General features: G+C 41.7%; 1 protein-coding gene across 5 annotated transcripts in view; it reads left to right on the forward strand.

Annotated features, from left to right (window-relative positions):
- Positions 1-19,491, forward strand: part of POU6F1 (POU class 6 homeobox 1) — a 200,750-nt gene that overhangs the window by 97,751 nt on the left and 83,508 nt on the right. For 2 of the 5 annotated variants that reach the window (XM_069230900.1, XM_069230904.1), the window contains exons 4-6: positions 16,199-16,394; positions 17,240-17,349; positions 18,759-18,984. In XM_069230900.1, coding sequence (XP_069087001.1) covers positions 16,199-16,394; positions 17,240-17,349; positions 18,759-18,984 — 532 coding nt within the window. Of the gene's footprint in view, positions 1-16,198; positions 16,395-17,192; positions 17,350-18,758; positions 18,985-19,491 lie in introns of those variants that run through there. The other 3 variants (XM_069230901.1, XM_069230902.1, XM_069230903.1) reach the window with 3 other exon arrangements.

Raw genomic sequence — 19,491 nt, forward strand, 5'->3', positions numbered from 1 at the left:
TTAAAACACACATGGGAATTCTTCACTCCCTGGGCACAGTAGTCATGGTGTGCACACAAGCCTGCAGGAGAAGGCTGGACACAAGTTTCAGAACACCCAAAGGGGCAAGTGCACCCACATAGACCTGCTGTAACAGGCTCAGTACATATTAAAACACCATTGTGCAAGAGCGCGCACACTGGCCTATAGTGGCAGGCTCAGCACATGTTAAACTACCATTGGATAAGAGCACACACACTGGCCTACAGTGTGAGGCTCAGTACATATTAAAACATCATTGTGCAAATGCGCACACACTGGGCTACAGTGGTAGGCTCAGTACTTGTTAACACCATTGTGCAACTGTGCACACACTGGTGCCTACCACCTGCTCTGCCCTTCAGGGGGTGCTCTAGAGGTAGCGTAAGGCCTGCTCAGGGTTGGCCATAGAGTGGGAAATGCCACCCCGAGTGCACGCATAACTGCACCCCCACAGGCCTGCACTATCAGGCCTAACAGCTGTTTGATGCTATTCTGATGGGTGGCACAATCAGTGCAGCCAGGGCTGTATCCGCCCCTGGAATGTGGTTAACCTTTTACAGGGCACTCCTCGGTACAGCATCTCAACCAATCACATAAGCACCCCTTCCTGGCATGGGAGGTAACTTAATGATTAAGTTAACTCTTCATTTTTTTCAAAGTGTCATATTTACAAACTGCTGCAGTAGACACTGTGCCATATTTATAACTGAAAATTGCAGTCATTTTCTTTTAATGAGAGAAATTTAAAGTGAAGAAAATTATTTCTATGAAACATTAGGTCTTCCACTTTCAGTTAAGCCAATTACGTCTTAATGTTTTATAAAGCATATTTCTTCACTTTAAATTCCTCCTTTTTAAACAAATGGCTGTATGCTTCTGTTATATGGCACCATGCCCACAGGCCATTTGGAGGGAGATGCCTGCTTTTGTAAATATGACACTTTGAAATGGAAACAAATGTGAATCATGAGTTTAATTAAATCCATATAAACATAAAGCTAACTCTTCAGAATTAGCTGTTACTACAGGAAAGGTTGAAAACCCTGTTCTAGATTTACAGTGACAAGCAAAAAGGAGGTATTTCTGGCATTGTGTTTCTTTCTTTGAACTCCTTATGTAATTATAGAAACGTGTGACTGTTTCTACATATCCCAAGTTACCGCACCTTTTTAAAAAAAACAAAAAACTGACTAATACTAAACTAATTCTAATATCTTTTTGCAACAAATATCCAACATTTTTTGATGTGTATAATTTTGCACTAGCAATTCTATTTGTATTCTTCATGCATGAAAACATGCTCTCTCTTGCATATGAAATAGCTAAGCATCAAGGATTTAAGTGATTTGAGGAAAGGATGATGGTGTGACCATGAATTATAAGGAATAAAGTACCCCCTTCCCACCCCCATACATGATAAAAATATTGCAAGTCACCTCAGATTTCCATAACCTTAGAAAGGAACAACCTTTGGCCACATTCTTCTATATGGTCATGGAACGCAATATCCTTGTGATGTATGACAGGGGGGTACTTTATCTCATATATGTTTGTCATTAATCTTCAGTCTTCCTCCTATGAAGATTACACCACACTGGTTCTGTTGTCTTTTCTATTCTGAATGTCAGCTATTTCTCCAATATTGGTGGTTTTCTTCTTGAGGGCTTTCTTCTTGGATGGAGACATGGATCCACAATCAATGAACTTTCAAACCCTCACACAGTTATCATTTTCCTTTACAAAGCTGATGAGGACTTCTACAGTTTCTCCTTTACCATTTCTCATTTCTGCTTGAAAGTTCTTTGTAATTCATTTTCTCAGGTTCAGTCCTCAGTAATACAGCCTTTTCAAGAAAACTCCATGCATCATTTCAGCCTTCAGCCAGCTGGCCCCCATACCTAGACTGTTGTGCTCTGGCTTGGATTAACTGATTACTTATCTAACCTAGCATCCCTCAAAAAAACTGAAAAACAAGTATTTTCAAAGAAGCTTTCCTAACCATCGAGTTCACACCCCATGCCCCACATCAAGCAGAGGCAGGGGCCCTCAGTATCCATCTGTTGACAATTGGATCTTAAATATTCACCTTCATGACCCTACACATTTTGACTTCAGACACTGTACCTCCCATGAAAGTAACCAAGAATGGCCATCTCTACAAGCATAAGTGCTACAGAGTCGCAATCAGCAAGAAAATGTTGCTTTACAAAAATATTAAATACATGAATAAAAACTGGTTTCTAACCCAACCTATCTCACTGTGTTATGAAGTGATATAGAAACACTAGACTAGCACTGCCACCTATTCAAGTAATGGTTCTTTATTTGATTTGACATTGTGGCTGTCAGGGACTTCTCCTATTTTTTCTAACCAATAGGGCTCCATCCAGAGTTACCACTAACTGTTTGTCTGCAAGCCTCAGTAAAGCTCAACTTATAGAGACAAGGTCTAGTTTCTTCTTTTTTGCCTTTTTAGTAAAATCAGGGACAGACATACATACCTCCAAGGAATAAGCAAGAAGGAACCAGGTACCAACTGCCAAAACATTCTGCCTAGTCAATTACCAGCATCAGAGCCCTATACATGATAAGTGGTGCCATCCACAAAGAGAATTGGGTACCCTCTTTTCTCTTCTTGAGCTATCATGTACCCAGCTTAAACGTTGACATTTTTCTTTCACCCCCCTAGGTCTAACTCGTCTATCTTGGAGCTCATACTGCAAAAGTGTCGCCTCTCGTGCCAGGGTTGGATTAATTCACCTGCTCCCCTCTGGTGGCTTCCCACAATAGATACTTTTTAAGTTTAGAATAGAAAATACTTCCCCAGGTTTTCATTCTTACTAACTGTTGCCTTGTTTTCTTTCAATGAACAGAGATCCTCTTGTGACAGTGAGGAACAAGTGTTTGACAACTGTAAGAAAGTGGATTAATATTTGAGGTGGGCGACTACCCACCTCAAGGAATAATCACAATCCTTGTCAGAGTGAACCCTAAAGTCACTAAATTAACCTGAGCTCAACCCAAGGTAGCTATGGCACAAAGCTAACCAGCTTAACTTAGGGGAAAGTGTAAAGTATTTATGCAGTACCAAAATAGTAATAAAGTTTAAAATCAAAACAATACAAACCCGAAACTGAATTTGAAAAACAGAGTAAACTGTGAGAAACAAAATTATATAAAAATGACAAAAATCCCAAAAAGGTGAACCATAGGCATGAGTTTTTAAAGTTTTAAGTAATAAGGACTACAAAATGCCAGTGATAGTCAATGATCACAGTAGACCGGGACCTTGGTGCACTTTTGGGCTGACCGCAGTGGTCCATGTGTGGTATAAACTAATCAGATTAATCTTGGTCAAAGATTTTACTTTCTGAGTTTAATTCTTTAAGTTTCAGTCCACCACAGGAGTAATACCCCCTGCGACCTTAAGAAAGATATTCAGAGATGCCAGTGTCAGGTAGAGGTCAAAAACAAGGAACAGTAAAGGTCCAGTTGCCACTGGTCAGCTGGGCTGTTGCTGAAAAAAGCCTCATGTAGCTGGTTGTGTCCCTGTAGTTTTAATGAGAGGTTAGCCTTATGACCCTTGGAGTCCACATCTTTGTCCTCGCTACAAGAGGGATCTGGTCCAGTTCTTCAGGGCTTCTCTCAAGTCACAGATAGCAGGCCCAGTCCTCTTCTGTTCATCTTCATGTCCAGGAGTGTTCTGAAGTGGGTGCCTGGATGGGACTGACTCCTAAACACCCCCTAAGCAATGTATTGAAAGTTCCCAGGGCCATCCCTACTCACAATGGCTAGTGTTTCGCCATGCTAATGGTTGCGTGTGTGTTGAATGCACTATGGTAATCATAGTGCCTGCTCACGTTTGACACTAAACTTCATTTTGGGGCAGCCACTGTACCCACAATAAACCAAGAAGCAGAAGTCCTGTGGAATAAAACAGGGTTCATCGGCAACCAGTCAATAGATAAACAAGAACTGTCTTTCCATCCTGTTCCAAACTCGTCAAGCGCACCCTCAGTGTTATATGTGAGACGCAGAGACAGAAGTCTGGTGAGGCAAAGCAGGGTCCTTCAGCAACCAGACAGTGATACACAAGAATTTGCATCCTGTTCTCTGCCTTTCAAGTGTGCCCAATGTGTTATATGCAAACCCAGCACACCTGTCAAGCAGGATTTGACAACATAATTTCAAAAAGGATACTCACAGACACCCCCCTCCCCCCCCTGCATATTCTGGGAGATTCAGATGAGTCTCCTCTGCCCATTTATCAGCCTATTGTTTGTCCCTTGGGAGGAATTTCTCAACCTTTTTACACCTATTCCAGTGATAATCACTGTCTGGGAGAAGTAACTTGCTGCAGGAAAAGGGTAACTATCTAAAAGACACTGTTCAATGACATCTATGGCTGTAGATACACATGCTCAGCATACACCTGCCGTGCAGTGTTTGGTCCAGAGATGTTCAAGTAATTTTTCTTCAAAAAAGTTTTTCAAGTCACAAAGTCAAGTGACTCCTCCTCTCGGTGATATTGTCCATGGGCATCAACTCCATTGTTAGATTGTTTTCTCACTGCCATCAGGTTCAGACATGTGTGCCTCTGCTCCATGCTTGGACTCCGTTTCATATGCTTTTTCGGTTCTTTCCTGTCCTCTATGGTATTGTTTTCGATCACGCTTTTCCACTTCTGCCCTTCTCACAAAATGTGTTGGTTTGGTCTCCTTTGACCGACCATACCTCGGGGCACTCCCCGTTCGGGCCTTCCTTTCTGCGTGTCACCAGTTCCATCGAAAATGTGCTTCTGGTGATAGAACATACACAATTCAGATTCTGCCTGCATTGTCACGCGAAATATCTGCACCCTGACATCTGTGCCTTTCACCTGACCACAAAGAGATCGACTGCAATGCCTGCAAGTCGTACCAGTTAACGAAGACCCTTTGGGACTGCATAACTCGTCGGCTTGATATGTCGAAGAAGGCCTCGGATGTCACTCCTGACATCTTCAGCAAGGAAAATGCAGAGGAAGAGCTAACCGCCTTCTTGATCAAGGAAAGCTCCGGCTCGGACGTTGAGGTGAATTTGGAAATGCAGGAAATACCAGGTGCCCAACACGTGATGTCTGTGACCCCTGCTCTGACACCCAAGCCCTCCTAGAAATCTGTGGCTTCTCCACTCCCACTGTTGGAGGTCAGCGGACCACCACTGCCGTCTGGCCATGGTCAGATCCAAAAGACTGGTTTGGCCGTCCCGCCCTCTGGCCTGGTGCATAAGATTGCTACAAAGGCTAAGCCTTTGGCATCGACGTCCTACTCCTTGGACGGCATCGAACCAAACCTCAATGACGACCCGGCCGCCAACTCCATCTCCTTTGGCGCTGACAAAGCCTCAGCCTTCCAAACCAAAACTCTTGGTACCAAAACCTTCGAAGCTGAAAGACTCAAGACCACCTTCTGCTTCTACATCCCCTGTCAAGCCCATTCTAGAAAAACTGGACATTCGCCAGAGGAAGATTCAAGTGGGGATTGACTGTATCACTGCTACTCCTTCCTCTCCTCCACCTTTAAAGAGGAGGCTGACTTTTGAGGAGGATCTGGGTCTCCCCTTTCCTCCAAGGAAGAAAACTAAGGGCAAGGCTACCATCCTTCTCCATGACCATCACCACCTCCCCCCACTCTCCTCCATCATTGTCGCCTACACATGACCCACTGAATACCTCACCTCAGGGGTCACCACAATCGGACACTGGGGAGCTAGGGGGTTAATTAGGTGAGCCTGACTCTTGGGACATGTACGACACAGGTCCCACCACACCAAACAACACAGATTTATACCCAGCTTGTCCCTCCCTCCTGAGGATGCAATGTCCTACCAACAGGTCATTGTTAGAGTGGCAGCCTTTCATAATTTCGAATTGCACAAGGAATCCATGGAACAGGATTTTCGTTTTGTCACATTAGCCTCTACGCACAGGGACACTCAGTTTTTGCCCATGTTGCCAGGAATGATGAGGCATGCAAGGACCGCTTCAAAGATCCTGTCAGAGCTGGGGTCATCACCCCTAGGGTGGACAAGAAATATAAAGCAGCACCATCAGACCCCTTATCATTCATTCAGAGTCAAGTGCCACCAGACTCCATTGTTGCAACCACTGCATGTACGAGGGCTAAGTCAGGATACTGGTGACACCCCGTACTGAAAAGGAAAGAAAGCATATAGATGCTGTTGGGAGGAGGGTTGCTGTGCAGGCTGTCAACCACTGGGGCATCGCCAATTTTCAAGTCCTGCTAGCCCGCTATGATAGATCCCATTGGGACGAGATGGAGGAACTTTTCTTGTACGTCCTGGAAGAACACAGAAAGAGAGGCCAACAAATTGTTACCGAGGGGCAAGTCATCACTTTCAATTCCATTTGCTGTGCCCTTGATGCTGCAGAAACTGCGCTAGTGGAATAAATACTAGTGTCCTTCTTAGACGACATACCTGATTAAGGTGTTCTGGATTTAAACAGGAGGTCCAGCCAGCAGTTCTAAATATTCCCTTTGAAAAAAACACCTTTTTGGGCCGCTAATAGATTTTAGACAAAATGAAGAAGGACACAGACATGGCCAAGTCAATAGGAGCGTTGCAAACCTCCACTCCGAGGGGCTCCTTTCGTCGCCCAAGCTACAGGGGTACATATAAGTCCACCTCCACGGAGGCATCCACCTCTCAACAAAAACAGCCCAGAGCTCTTACACCAAGAGTTACTATAGAGCCTCCCTCAGGAGAATTAACAACAGGGATAGAGGCAAGGGTGCTTGCGCACGAGGAGCAACACCCACTGCAGAACAGTGACTATCCAGTCCTCCCCCTCAATCACACAACACCTGTTGGGGACAGACTAAAGTTTTTTCTCCCTGTATGGAATACCATCACCACAGACAAATGGGTACTAGCCATTATGCAACCTGGCTATTGCCTGGAGCTCATTACCACCATCTACAAAAAGGAGGGACCAGGAATGCCCAAAGGTCCAGCATACATGCTCCTAACTAGGCTAAATATTACAACCAGGGTATACAGTTCCTTTTGAAGAAAAGATGAGAGGCACCAGAAGAGGTCTGGTCTCTCAGGAGCAAGAGCCCTCACACACCCAGAAGGGTATCATGTTTCATCGTAGGGCATTCTCCTTAACCGGCCAGCGCTGCAATGCCCAACAGGCATCCACTAGGGGACTTTTTGTCAGATATCTTTTATGTAAAATGCCATATGTAAAGTACGGGTGTGGGCCTAATGGTGTGGATTAGAGACACAAAGTTGTGAGGGTGAAGGAATGTGCAGGATAAAATAGGCTAAATGTTCTAGTATCATGCTATTTACATTGTTTATATCTCATATCTTTTGTTTCTATTATTAGATGATATGCTTGAGTATTGTCATTGATCATACATTTGTTCCAGTTAAGAATGTTAAGATGCTTAGGTTTGAATGTTAGGTCCTTTGGAGGGTTCTCCTGGGCCCTTGTGTATGTTGGTAGCTGCTCACTTTCTAACTTCCAGTAAATCTTCTAATTATCTGGAGTGAAGTCTTTTTCAACACTTCACCAACCTTTCAACATCTCCATCAATTCCAGGCCACCAAAAGTAATTTCTTATTCTGCGTTTCATGGCAGTTATTCCCAAATGACTCACGTGCGGTTTCCAATATCCTGTAATGAAAACATTCAGGTGGTATCAATTTGTCTCCTCTCACCAACAATTCTCCTCCCAAAGATAATTCATTGGCTACTTTGCTAAAATGTTGTGAAGATACCTCCAACCCCTTTTCTCTTGGCCAGCCCACTTTCACAAAATGTATGACTTGACTTCAGACATCATCATTTCTCAACTGAGTGCGCTGTGTTTCAGTGTCTGAATACACTATCACATCCTCAACCTTAGCTATAATACATTCTTCAATTTCTTCATGATCGTCAATATCACATGAATCATCAATGGGAAGACAAGACAAAAAATCTGCTCCTGCGTTCTTTCCCCCTGCAATGTAAACAAACAGGAAATTGAATTCCAACAATTTAGTTGTTAATCTGGATAATCTTGCTGTTGCTTTCTTAATCTTTCTGCCTGATAAAATATCCACAAAAGGTTTGTGTTCTGTTTTTATGCAAAATCTTCTGCCCCAAATGTAGGACTTAAATTTCTCTACTCCCGAAGCACAAGCCAACATTTCTTTTTCAATAACTGAATGAATATCTTCTCTCTACATCTTTCATTCTTCTTGAAGCAAAACCTATAGTTACTTCTTTGTTGCCATCCTTTAGAGAAAGGACTGCACCCATACCAGAAGCGCTTGCATCAACAGTTACAAATGTTTCTCTCCCTTCAACATAAGGTTGCAGAAATAGTGCTGTCATAATGCTACGTTTAATACTTTCAAAGTGTTTGTTGACACATGGGAGACCAATCTAAAGTAGTGTTCTTTTTTAACAGAAACCTAAAACATTGTCATTCCTGCATAATCCTTAAAATACTTTGAGTAAAATTCACAAAAACCTAGGAAAGTTCTTAATTACTGTCTCTCTTTAGGGTGAGAAGCTTTGACAGTTCTGTCAATAATGCTTGGTTTGGGTTTCACACCTTCATATGTTAATAAGTGACCTAAATTACCACAAGTGGTCGTCAGAGGAATTTTTTATAGACAAGTCCATCTGTCTAATTAAAAGAATGGTCGTTATATAGACAGGCAATGATCTTCAATAGCTCAGTGGCTCAACATGTTTCTTGCCGTTCCAATTTAATACTGATCTTATGGCAATTCTTCAGTACCAATTGTTCTAATCTACACAGTGGTTGGCATCTAATTGTATGTGTTTCTAATAATTACCAATCAGAAATCACCATAACTTGGTGGAAGGTTATTACCTTGTTATTATTACGGAACCAACTTATGATAGAGAGTCAAAACACCATCAATAATGCAGTTTCCATGTATCACAGCTCAGAGTCTAGCCTCTGACAAGGGGAATAAAAATCTAATTGTTGTTGCTCTCACATGTAGCCATAGGTGTACATGCATCAAACAAAGTGAAACCTTTAAAGTATAGTAGCACCCACCACAAAAAGCACATGTGACATAACAATGGGAAACCATAATGCACAGATTGCACACACTGAATCTTGAAGGGTTAACTCACCCCATTTGGGAATCGAGTGAAGGCAGTTCAAACACTACTTAGCATGCTATGAAAGACAAATAATGGCCATTAGCACCCAAGATGGCTCTTGCCAGTTCTGAAAACTGTAATACTCACAAGAAAGCGGAATGGCATCCAGCAGTCAGCCTTCCCATACTCTGCTTCCTTGGAAATGAAGAAACAGGCTGGGAGGCTGCTGAATAGGTGTAGAGCTGAGGGCTGCCAATTGGCTGCGCCTGTGGAGGCCACCGTGTGCCAGAAGTTCAGAAAATTGTAGGTGCAATGTTGGATAGTTCAAAGCGGCCCAAAAAAGATCTAAAACACGGAGAGGGGGGGCAGAGTAGCCCCTCAACGTATTGCTGGAAAAATATAACCAAGCCTAATGTCTCAATGTAGAGAGTCCCACAAGTAAAACGGGCAAGGAAGCTTAAACCCTTCAAAAAAAGGAGGAGACGAGAGAATAAAATGGGTAACAGCCACCATCTTGGAACAGCAAACCCAGATAAAAGTGTAACAATAGACACTAGAAAAAAGGTGCCACGTGTAAGAATAACTGGTTCACACACTAGGGAAGTTAATGTGATAGACATTCACCAAGTGTCCTGAAATGGAAGCCCTGATGGATCTGAATGTGATGATTTATAATGGTAATGTCAAAAATTCAGAGAAGACACAAAATCCAAAAGGAATACATCCACAGGTCTGGGCCATCACATAGTGAAGTCAGCAATGTAGAGGGCCTTAGACCCGATGTGGAATATGTTAATGGTCCAATTCACTCCAGGTAATGTAATCATTCAGGCCATCTATGTGTTTGGACAGCCGGAAAATAATGTTTTGATCCCTTCTGAATAAATTGTTCTTACTCATATGTTTGTGTGCCTCTAGTATTTTCCAGCGTAAATAGTAACGTACGTAAGGTAGTGTGTGCACATTCTTGTGCTGTTTTTTTTTACAACGTATGCTGCTGCGATGTTCCGTTATTCATACTTTGATTGGTCTAGTTGTCATCCCTATGTTTCTTTTATAGCATGGGGATGTGATCATGTAGATGCAATTTTTTGAATTACAGTTGGTGTGTGTTGCCCTTTACTACAGCACCCAACGGTCCACCTTGCACAAAGAGGTTATCACTGGAACATCAGACACTTCTCAAGCCGGAGGTCCAAGCCCTTCTTCACAAAGGGGATACAGAACCTGTTCTCCTTCAACACCAAGGTTCAGTGGAATACTCCCTATACTTCGTAATCCCCAAAAAGGACGGGTCTTTCAACCAATCTCAGACCTCTAAACAAATAGATCCTATCAGAACCCTTCCATATGGTCACCTTACAGGATGTCATTCCCCTTCTTCAATAGGGCAACTTTATGGCAACAATAGACCTAAAGGATGCCTACTTCCACTTACCAAATCGCCCTGCTCACCACAAATACTTAAGGTTTGTCACAGCAGGCAAACATTATCAGTTCAAAGTTCTTCCATTCGGAGAGAGACTACCCCACCTTGAGTATTCACAAAATGCCTGGCATCGGTCGCAGCATATCTACGAAGATAAAATGTCCCTGGGTGATTGGCTCATCAAAGCCAGTACACATCAGCAGTGCCAACAACACACTCAGATGACAGTAGATCTACTTCACAGCCTAGGGTTTTTTATCAACATCCCCAGTTATCAGCTCCAACCTCTACAAGTTCAACCTTACTTGGAAGCAATCTTAAACACACAATTAGGATTAACCTACTTGAATCCAGCTCGACTACAGAACTTTCCGGTGACCTTGCCTCCGTTTCAGACAAATCAGACGCTCAATATGAGGACTGTTATGCGTCTGCTAGGAATGATGGCCTCCTGCATTGCCATAGTTCCCCATGCAAGGTTGCACATGCATCCTCTGCAGCAATGTCTAGCTCGCCTGTGGTCTCAGTCACAGGGTCAACTAGAAGATCTTGTGTTGATAGACCACCAGGCACACCATTCTCTGCAATGGTGGAACACCAACAACCTGTTAAAAGGCCGGCCTTTTCTGGACCCTGATCCCCCACATCTTTCTCACCAAAAGACGCATCACAGATGGATTGGGGTGTTCTCCTACAAGACCTGATAGTACAAGGTCCTTGAGACGCCAGACATCAATCTCTACACATCAACTACCTAAAGCTTCAGGCAGTCTACCTAGCACTGAAAGCTTTCCCTCCTCACCTGTCTCTTGTCCTAATCCAGACGGAAAATATGACACGCATTTATTACCTACAAAAATAGGGGGGACACGGTCTTCACAGCTATCTCACCTGTCTCAGACCATATGAAAGTGGGCTCTTCACCACAACATTCACCTGTTAGAGGAATACCTGCTGGGAGCAAACAACAACTTTGCAGACCTGCTCAGCAGGGTGCAGCAACAAGTCCACAAATGGGAACTCCACCCACATGTCCTTTTACCATACTTCCAAAAGAGGGGTTTCCCTCAGATAGACCTTTTCACCACAGCAGAAAACACCAAATGCCCAAACTTCACCTCCAGGTACCCACACCCACTATCTAAGAGCAGAGCACTATGGATGAGTTGGTCAGGGATATTTGCCTAAACTTTTCCACCTCTCCCTCTCCTTCTATTTCTGGTTCGGAAGCTCAGGCAAATGTCTCTCACAATGACCCTCGCAGTTCCCACTTGGGCGCCCTCAGACTCCCAGACCCCAAAACTCTTAACATAGCAATATGGCTCATGAGGTCATAGTTTGGCTACCTTGTCTTACCACCAGAATGTATGGATACTCTCAAGGAAGCATTCAGATCCACCACTAGAGCCTGTTATGCAGCTAAATGGAAGTGTTTTGTTTGTTACTGTCAAACCAAATAAATTGACCCTATCAAATCCACTATGCAAGGCATTGTCCGTGCTTTGCTTCACTTACAGAAGGCAAATTTAACTTACACTTCCATACAATTACACCTGGCTGCACGAGCTTCCTACAAATAGACATTATCTCTCACTTTTCAAAATTCCAGTCCTCAAAGCATTCATGGAAGGACTCAAACAAGTAATTCTGCCAAGGGTTCCTTCAGCTCCCTCCTGGAACCTTAACATTGTTCTCACCAGACGCATGGGTCCCCCTCCTAAGCCTCTTTTCTCATGGCATCTTCAATTTCTTTAATGGAAAGTTCCTTTCTTGGTTGCCATTACCTCACTCAGGCCTTTTAGTGAGCTCCAGGCTTTAACCATAGAAGAACCTTTCTTCTAAATACAAAGAGACAAAGTGGTTCTTTTTACTGGTCCTAAATTCCTACCTAAGGTAGTTTCATAATTTCACCTCAGTCAATCCATTGAGCTCCCATTTTTCTTCTCTCAACCAGACTCAGGTGCGTAAAGAGCTCTTTGTACCCTAGATGTAAAAAGAGCACTCATGTTCTACAAGGATAGAACTAAAACCTTTAAGAAAAGTTAACAACTCTTTGTTGCCTTTTCTCCAGCTGATAAAGGTAACAGATATCCAAATCAGGCATAGCCAGATGGATAGTCAAATGTATTTAAAGTTGCTACCTTAAGGCCATAAGACCTTTACCTGTTTGTCCCAGATCACACTCTATTCTTACAAAGGGAGCAACTATGGCCGTATAGCTGACATTTTTAAGGCAGCAACATGGTCTACACCACACACCTTCACCAAGCACTTTGTGGATGTTTTTAGCATGCCAATAAGCCAGTGTAGGACAGGCAGTGCAATGTACGCTTTTTCAGACTACTGCATCTCGGACAGGCTAGCCACTGCTTCCAAGAAGGAACTGCTTTACAGTCTATGCAGAGCATATGTATCTACAGCCGTACATGCCACTGAACGGCATATGTTACTTACCCTGTAAGCATCTGTTCGTGGCATGTAGTGCTGTAAATTCACATGTGCCCTCCCTCCTCCTCGCAAAACTCTGGGCGCTGCAAATACATAGTACATTTAAATTTAGCTTAGTAATCAAATTTTTTACACATACCTTACACTCCTCTCTCACCTGCCTGCGGGAAAACAATCTAGCAATGGAGTTGATGCCATGCACAATATTACCAAGAGGAGGAGTCACTCAACCATGTGACTCGAAAGACTTCTTCGAAGAAAAGCAACTTGCACAACTCCAGACCGAAATCCAGACGGCAGGAGTATGCAGAGCATGTGAATCTACAGCACTACATGCCACAAACAGATGCTTATATGGTAACTAAAATGTTCCTTTCCTTGATACTTATTCAAAATCTGACTTGACCATCGAATTACATTTTTAGTAACTATTAAAACAGTTGTTTAATTATTTTCCTACCTAGTTCTATTCCATGGATACAGTTTTGGGATGTTTAATCTGTATTCTGGTTTTCAACATAGGACAGCTAGGCCTGCTGCAGTAAAAAATAGTGTTTGGATTCTAGTCTCAGTAAAGACATGTCAGCATTAATTTGTATATGCCCTATTTTTAAATACTAAGCACCCTGCCTTGTGGGTGATAAGGCTGACTTATTAATATTTTAAAAGGAAGGAGTTAAGCTGTGAAAATAGTCTAATTTTGACAGGTCGGATTGCAGTTGTTACACCACTGCAGTGACGCTACACTGGTAGGCCTGAATATTTTAAAAGGAAGGAGTTAAGCTGTGAAAATAGTTTATTTTGACAGGTCGGATTGCAGTTGTTACACTACTGCAGTGACGCTACACTGGTAGGCCTGAATATTTTAAAAGGAAGGAGTTAAGCTGTGAAAATAGTTTATTTTGACAGGTCGGATTGCAGTTGTTACACTACTGCAGTGACGCTACACTGGTAGGCCTGAAGCCATGTTTGCATTGCCACTGTGGTGGATGGCACAATAGGTGTTGCAGTCCACTGGTGGTATTTAACTTCCAGGCCCTGGGTACACTTTGTACCATATACTAGGTTCTTATAGATAAGTTAAATATTCTAATCCGGGGTATACAAAATTCCTTCATGTGACAGGATAACAGGAGGAGTACATGCACTTTCCTACGGGTTAGTAGGGGTAAAGCGAACAGAGTTCAACGGGCAGCAAAACAGTTGAGGCAAAAATATGTTACACCACACAAAAGATGGTGATTTCCTACAACAACTTTTTGAAATTTGGGGAGCAGACCTGCAGCACCCTGGCCATAGGAGCACCCAGCCACTTCTGCACCTTGTGTGCACATGGTTCCTATTAGAAAATTAGGGCCTCCAGTCAGTATGCATGAAGTTTGGAAGAAACGTGTGCACTTAGAGAAGGGTTGGGGGAGTGAGCTGTATAATTATGCATTCAACAAGTCTCAATATCCAAAGTAATGTTTTGAGTTGTTCGGAAGTTATAAGGTTTCAGAAAAGCCAGGTGACAGACCTAAGTAACTCTTTGCATTCATATACTTGTAAAGTAAATTGTGTAATAAGGTCCCACTCAAAGAGATGGCTTTAAGGATAAGTTTGAACAAGGTCACCAATTACGATAATAAAAGTGTTAATATTTTCAGGTGCTCTCACAGCAGATCATCCCATTGTCCTAAACGGCATATTAGAATATTCCTAGAGCGTAATTTGTGCCAGTGTTGTCTGGTGCTCGTGACTGGCACCTTTTTCTACACACTGGCACATATTTATCCAACATATGGTGGCGCTGTGTGCCTATTTTTAAATCTAAAATCCCAAGTACCAATTTAATTTACATCGGCATTATTGTCACTGACATTTAGCAGCAGTGACAGGAACTGAGCGACACCAGTTGCAGTAGACTACCAAAAATACTTTGGGCCCTGGTACTAAGTTTATATAATAAATTATTATATATATATATATATATATATTATATATATATGTGTGTGTGTGTGTGTGTGTGTGTGTATATATATATATATATATATATATATATATATATAATATGTGTGTGTGTGTGTATATATATATATTATATATGTGTATATATATATATTATTATATATATGTGTATATATATATGTGTGTATATATATACATATATATATATATACATATGTATATATACATATGTGTATATATATATATATATATATATATATATATATATATATATATATCAAGAAAACATACGGAAAGAAGATTAGTGCTAGTGAAGGAATTGATCACCCCTAGATGCAACTGACATTGGTTGTCCTAATACAAAGTAAACAGAGTTGCAGGTGACAGAGTCAGAAGCAGAAAATCTCAAATGGGTGCAGTGGCAAAGCTCGATGCTGAACCAGCAGCTTTAGTGTCCGTAGACGTTGATATGTCTATGGTCTAAACAAATCTGTAACTTGATCAAGAGTTTCAAAGACCAGAAGTGTGGAAAGAAGATAACCCAGTTTATTATTAGCTAGTGCAATGGATTAACATAAAATTATATTTTTTCTGCAGATTTTGGCAAGATACTTCTTACATAACACTTAGGCTGGCAACCTCAGAAATATGAACAAAAACGCAGTCTTGGGAGGGAGGTGAGGCCCTCATGGTGTGAGGGAACCCTGTAGTGCATCAACTTCAGGGCTTAGTTATTGCACCTCAGCTAATGGAGAATAATGCAGTTGGTATTGGCGCAAGTCAATACAGTTTTGCGACCTTTGTCTTTTACACTGGAAGACTTAATATTGGGAGAACACTGCAGACATAGAAAGGCTAATCAAGGCAGTTGATGCTCACAGCGAGCCTGCTGATTCAACAGAAGAATAGAATAGATATATGAATAGACTATTAGACTAAGAGATTGTTTGAGGCCTTGAGGATTGACAGTGAGTAGAGAGGTGCAGAGATGCAACACAGACAATTGCCAGAATATCATATTTTAGGCGGCAAAATTGGCAAAGAACAGATGTGTGATTAGAAAAACAGAAAGTGAGAAGTCACTATATAACTGTGATAGATGAAAAAGATGTTATTGCTAAATGGCAAAACACCAGTATAAGACTATAGTTGCTTATATGGCTAACACTGATAGAAAAGAATACTTTATTGATGATCTTGTTACTTTACAGGTTATTGTAATGTCAGGCCAAGAGACGATCCGAGTGTTGGAAGTAGGTGTTGATGCCCCAGTCGAAGCAGAAGAGGCGGCAAAGGCATCAGAGCCAGAAGCCGCAGAAGCTACCGGAAATCTGCCTGGTGAGATCAGCGAGCCAGCCAGAGAAGCAGTGCAGCTAAACCCAGAGACACCTTCTCACGAGCCAGTGGGTAGGAGGCCTTCCTTGAGTAATAGGAATCCAAAAGGAGAGAGCATTCCATCAGTCTGAGGTTTTTCTGATATATGTTCAAAAGCAGTTGTGTAGAGTATTTGTTCAAGTGAAATATGTGCCAGGAACAATATGATAACGCAGATAACCACAAATCCATAGAAAAATGGTGTACACCTCAAATTGTACATCTGTTGTCAAACATATACCATAATTGTTCTCAGAAATATTTTTCTGAAAGACTTTAATCATGCTAAACCTGGGTTTAGTTGGTCAAAGGTTGGAAATACTAGATTCTAAAAGCATGCCCCTGTCTGATAACTAGATTTGTATAAATGTTATGTGCTTCTTCTAGATATATATTTTGCATGCTTTCTGTCTTGCACCTAATGAGCACTCTCTGATGATGTTTCATACTACTGCTCAGAATTCAATAGTAGGCAGTGGAGCATATTTCATAATTACATTTTTATTTGGATGCCAAGAACATTTGACAAGACTTCACAGAATTGAGTCTATGTCCTAACATTATTATTATTATTATTATTAGTAGTAGTAGTAGTAGTAGTAGTAGTAGTAGTAGTAATAGTATTATTATTATTTTCATCTTGTGTTGCCATACAGCAGTATGTCTAAAATACGCATAGATAAGTGACTTCTTGTGTGAAGGCATCTCATCTGGAGACTTGATTCGTGAAGTCTCTTAGCTGGGATTGTAACTAGGCTTTGCACATTTAACAAGGCCAGGGTGCACTTCTAGAAATGATGACCCATGCTTCTATGGAATCCTCTGTAACAGGATATTTTCAACCACTTCTGCCTTCCTCCTCCTATCTTAACCTGAAGTAAAGTCATCAGAAGGAATGATACCAACTCCTGTACCAACTGTCTTCACCAGCGCAGCCAGCCAGCCACAACAGACAGTCACTCCTTTTGCACTGCAAGCAGCTCCACAGGTGAGTGAAGAAGGAAAGACAGATACTGTATTCGTGGAATGGCAATTATTTGCTCCATAATGGTCAATGTTTTCAAAGAGGGCTGATAAACCGACAGAACTTTTTTTTTTTAGAACCCTAGCATAATTGGGTGGTTAAAGTCTACAGTTTAATGGCTGAACATATCTTAATCTGTATTACAATCATTCATTCAAACCACTGATAAAAAATACCATCTTCTGTCCAGTGCTAATTCACATAAGTCTGAAAGTTCTGATAACAGGTGTTGTTATCACCCAAGACAACAGCACCCATTGTATTGAACTATGAAGGATGAAGAGCTCTGGCGGTCAAGTCAAAATTAGAAAATCTGATTTGCAAGTTTATGTATTTATGTTTTTACAAACCACCGCTCTCCTGGTAAAGTAGATGCTTGGGTGTTTCACAAAAATCCAGCAGGGTTTTAAGGTCTCTCTACAAAATAGTCACAAAGCACAAAGTAATCATAACACATGAAAGTGTGAAAAAAACGGTTGAGAAAAAAATATTAGTACACCATATAGGTTAAAGTCAAGTCTATATTCGATTTACCGGTCAAAGAAAGAAAGGTTTAACACAGTTTTCAAATGTTTAAGGTCTATATGGGCTGTGTCAATGCAAAACTGCTGCGAGGGTTTTTTAGGGCACAGGTGGACTGGTGACAATTGGCACCCCTTTCCCTTACCCTGATCAGAGCCCCACATGGACAATGTTTCCTGGCCGGTCCTGCCTTGCCTTCAGCCTTGCCCAACCTTCCCACCTGGACCCTACACAGCATCGCCTGTCAGCAACCTGATCACAGCCCAATCCCCAGCTACTACCTTCACCAGTATCTACCGGTTATCCATCACTTCCTGCTCTACGATGTCCAACCAAGATATGTAGCACTCACTTACAATGATTTATAAAACAGTTGTCTAAGAGCAGGTTTTCAGTTAATTGAGGTGAAGAAAACAGATTAGGTATAGTTACTTTCTAACTCCGTTCTAAGGGTGTGCAACACACAAATGTTTCGTATAACAAGCACCACATAAACTTGTTCACACTTTGCTCTCCAGCTGCCATTAGGAGTTGCCCCCTGGATATAATTTTTTAAGATAATCGAAGAATAAACCATTTGTAACCAGTAAGAGATCTGTTGACCTTAATACATTTGATATTTGGAAATAGGGTAGTCCAGCATTGATCCACACTAGCCAGACCTATACGAGATTTTTGGGATACTCAGTTGACATAAATATACATGCAATAAATTGCAATGGTGACCTTTTACAATATCAGTGGTCATCTTCAAATTCTAACATGGGTCTGATGGCCATCTGAATCTTGTGTAGCTCTATGATTGATCGGCCATTAATCATAATTTTGTTTGTTTTAATTCCCTTTTGCAGCTATTGACTCAAGACAGCATAGCAGCCCTTCTGGCAGGAGTGATGACTCCAGCCACCACAGTCACACAACCTCTTCTTATTCCCATTAGCATTGCCAGTCCGATCGGTGGGCAGCAGGGTTTGACTGTCTGGAATTTTCCCACAGCAACCGTCGCCACCCTGCCCGGAATGACAGCACCCACCAATGCCACTGGAGTATTGAAGCTTCCTTTCTCCAATTTACAAAGTAAGAGCATACCAGTTAGACGTCATAATTTTAAAATATATACAACTTGAGAAGTACAAGGTCTGAAGCCTGAGTTATCTGTGTATTGTTCCAACCATATTTATCTGCTGATTTTCACAAGCTGTTTTTTTTAACCCTAATAATGCTTCCTGTTTCAAAAATAAATCTTGTTAATGCATGTGCCCACTCTTCGCCCCTTTAATGATATCATTAAGTCAAAGAGCCACCCTTGTGTTCTTTCAAAGCAAGTGAGTATAACAGGCTGCAGTTGATGCTGAGATTTTCTGTGTAGTCAAAAAGCTTTTCTTAAAACTAATGTGCAAAAGGAGTGAAGATGGAGTAGGGCACACTTCTACACTCCATCCTGATCCAATAAGACATTTGTAAAGCCCTTTTCCCCATCCAGAGTATTTGAGTTGTGAGCTGTAAAAGATATCTGGTGTTAAGGTTGTAGGTTCTTATATTGGGGTATTAGGAATCAAATAGGCAAGAGTAGTGGTAGCAAAG

The sequence above is a fragment of the Pleurodeles waltl genome, chromosome 4_2, assembly GCF_031143425.1.
Source record: "Pleurodeles waltl isolate 20211129_DDA chromosome 4_2, aPleWal1.hap1.20221129, whole genome shotgun sequence".
NCBI classification, from domain to species: domain Eukaryota; kingdom Metazoa; phylum Chordata; class Amphibia; order Caudata; family Salamandridae; genus Pleurodeles; species Pleurodeles waltl.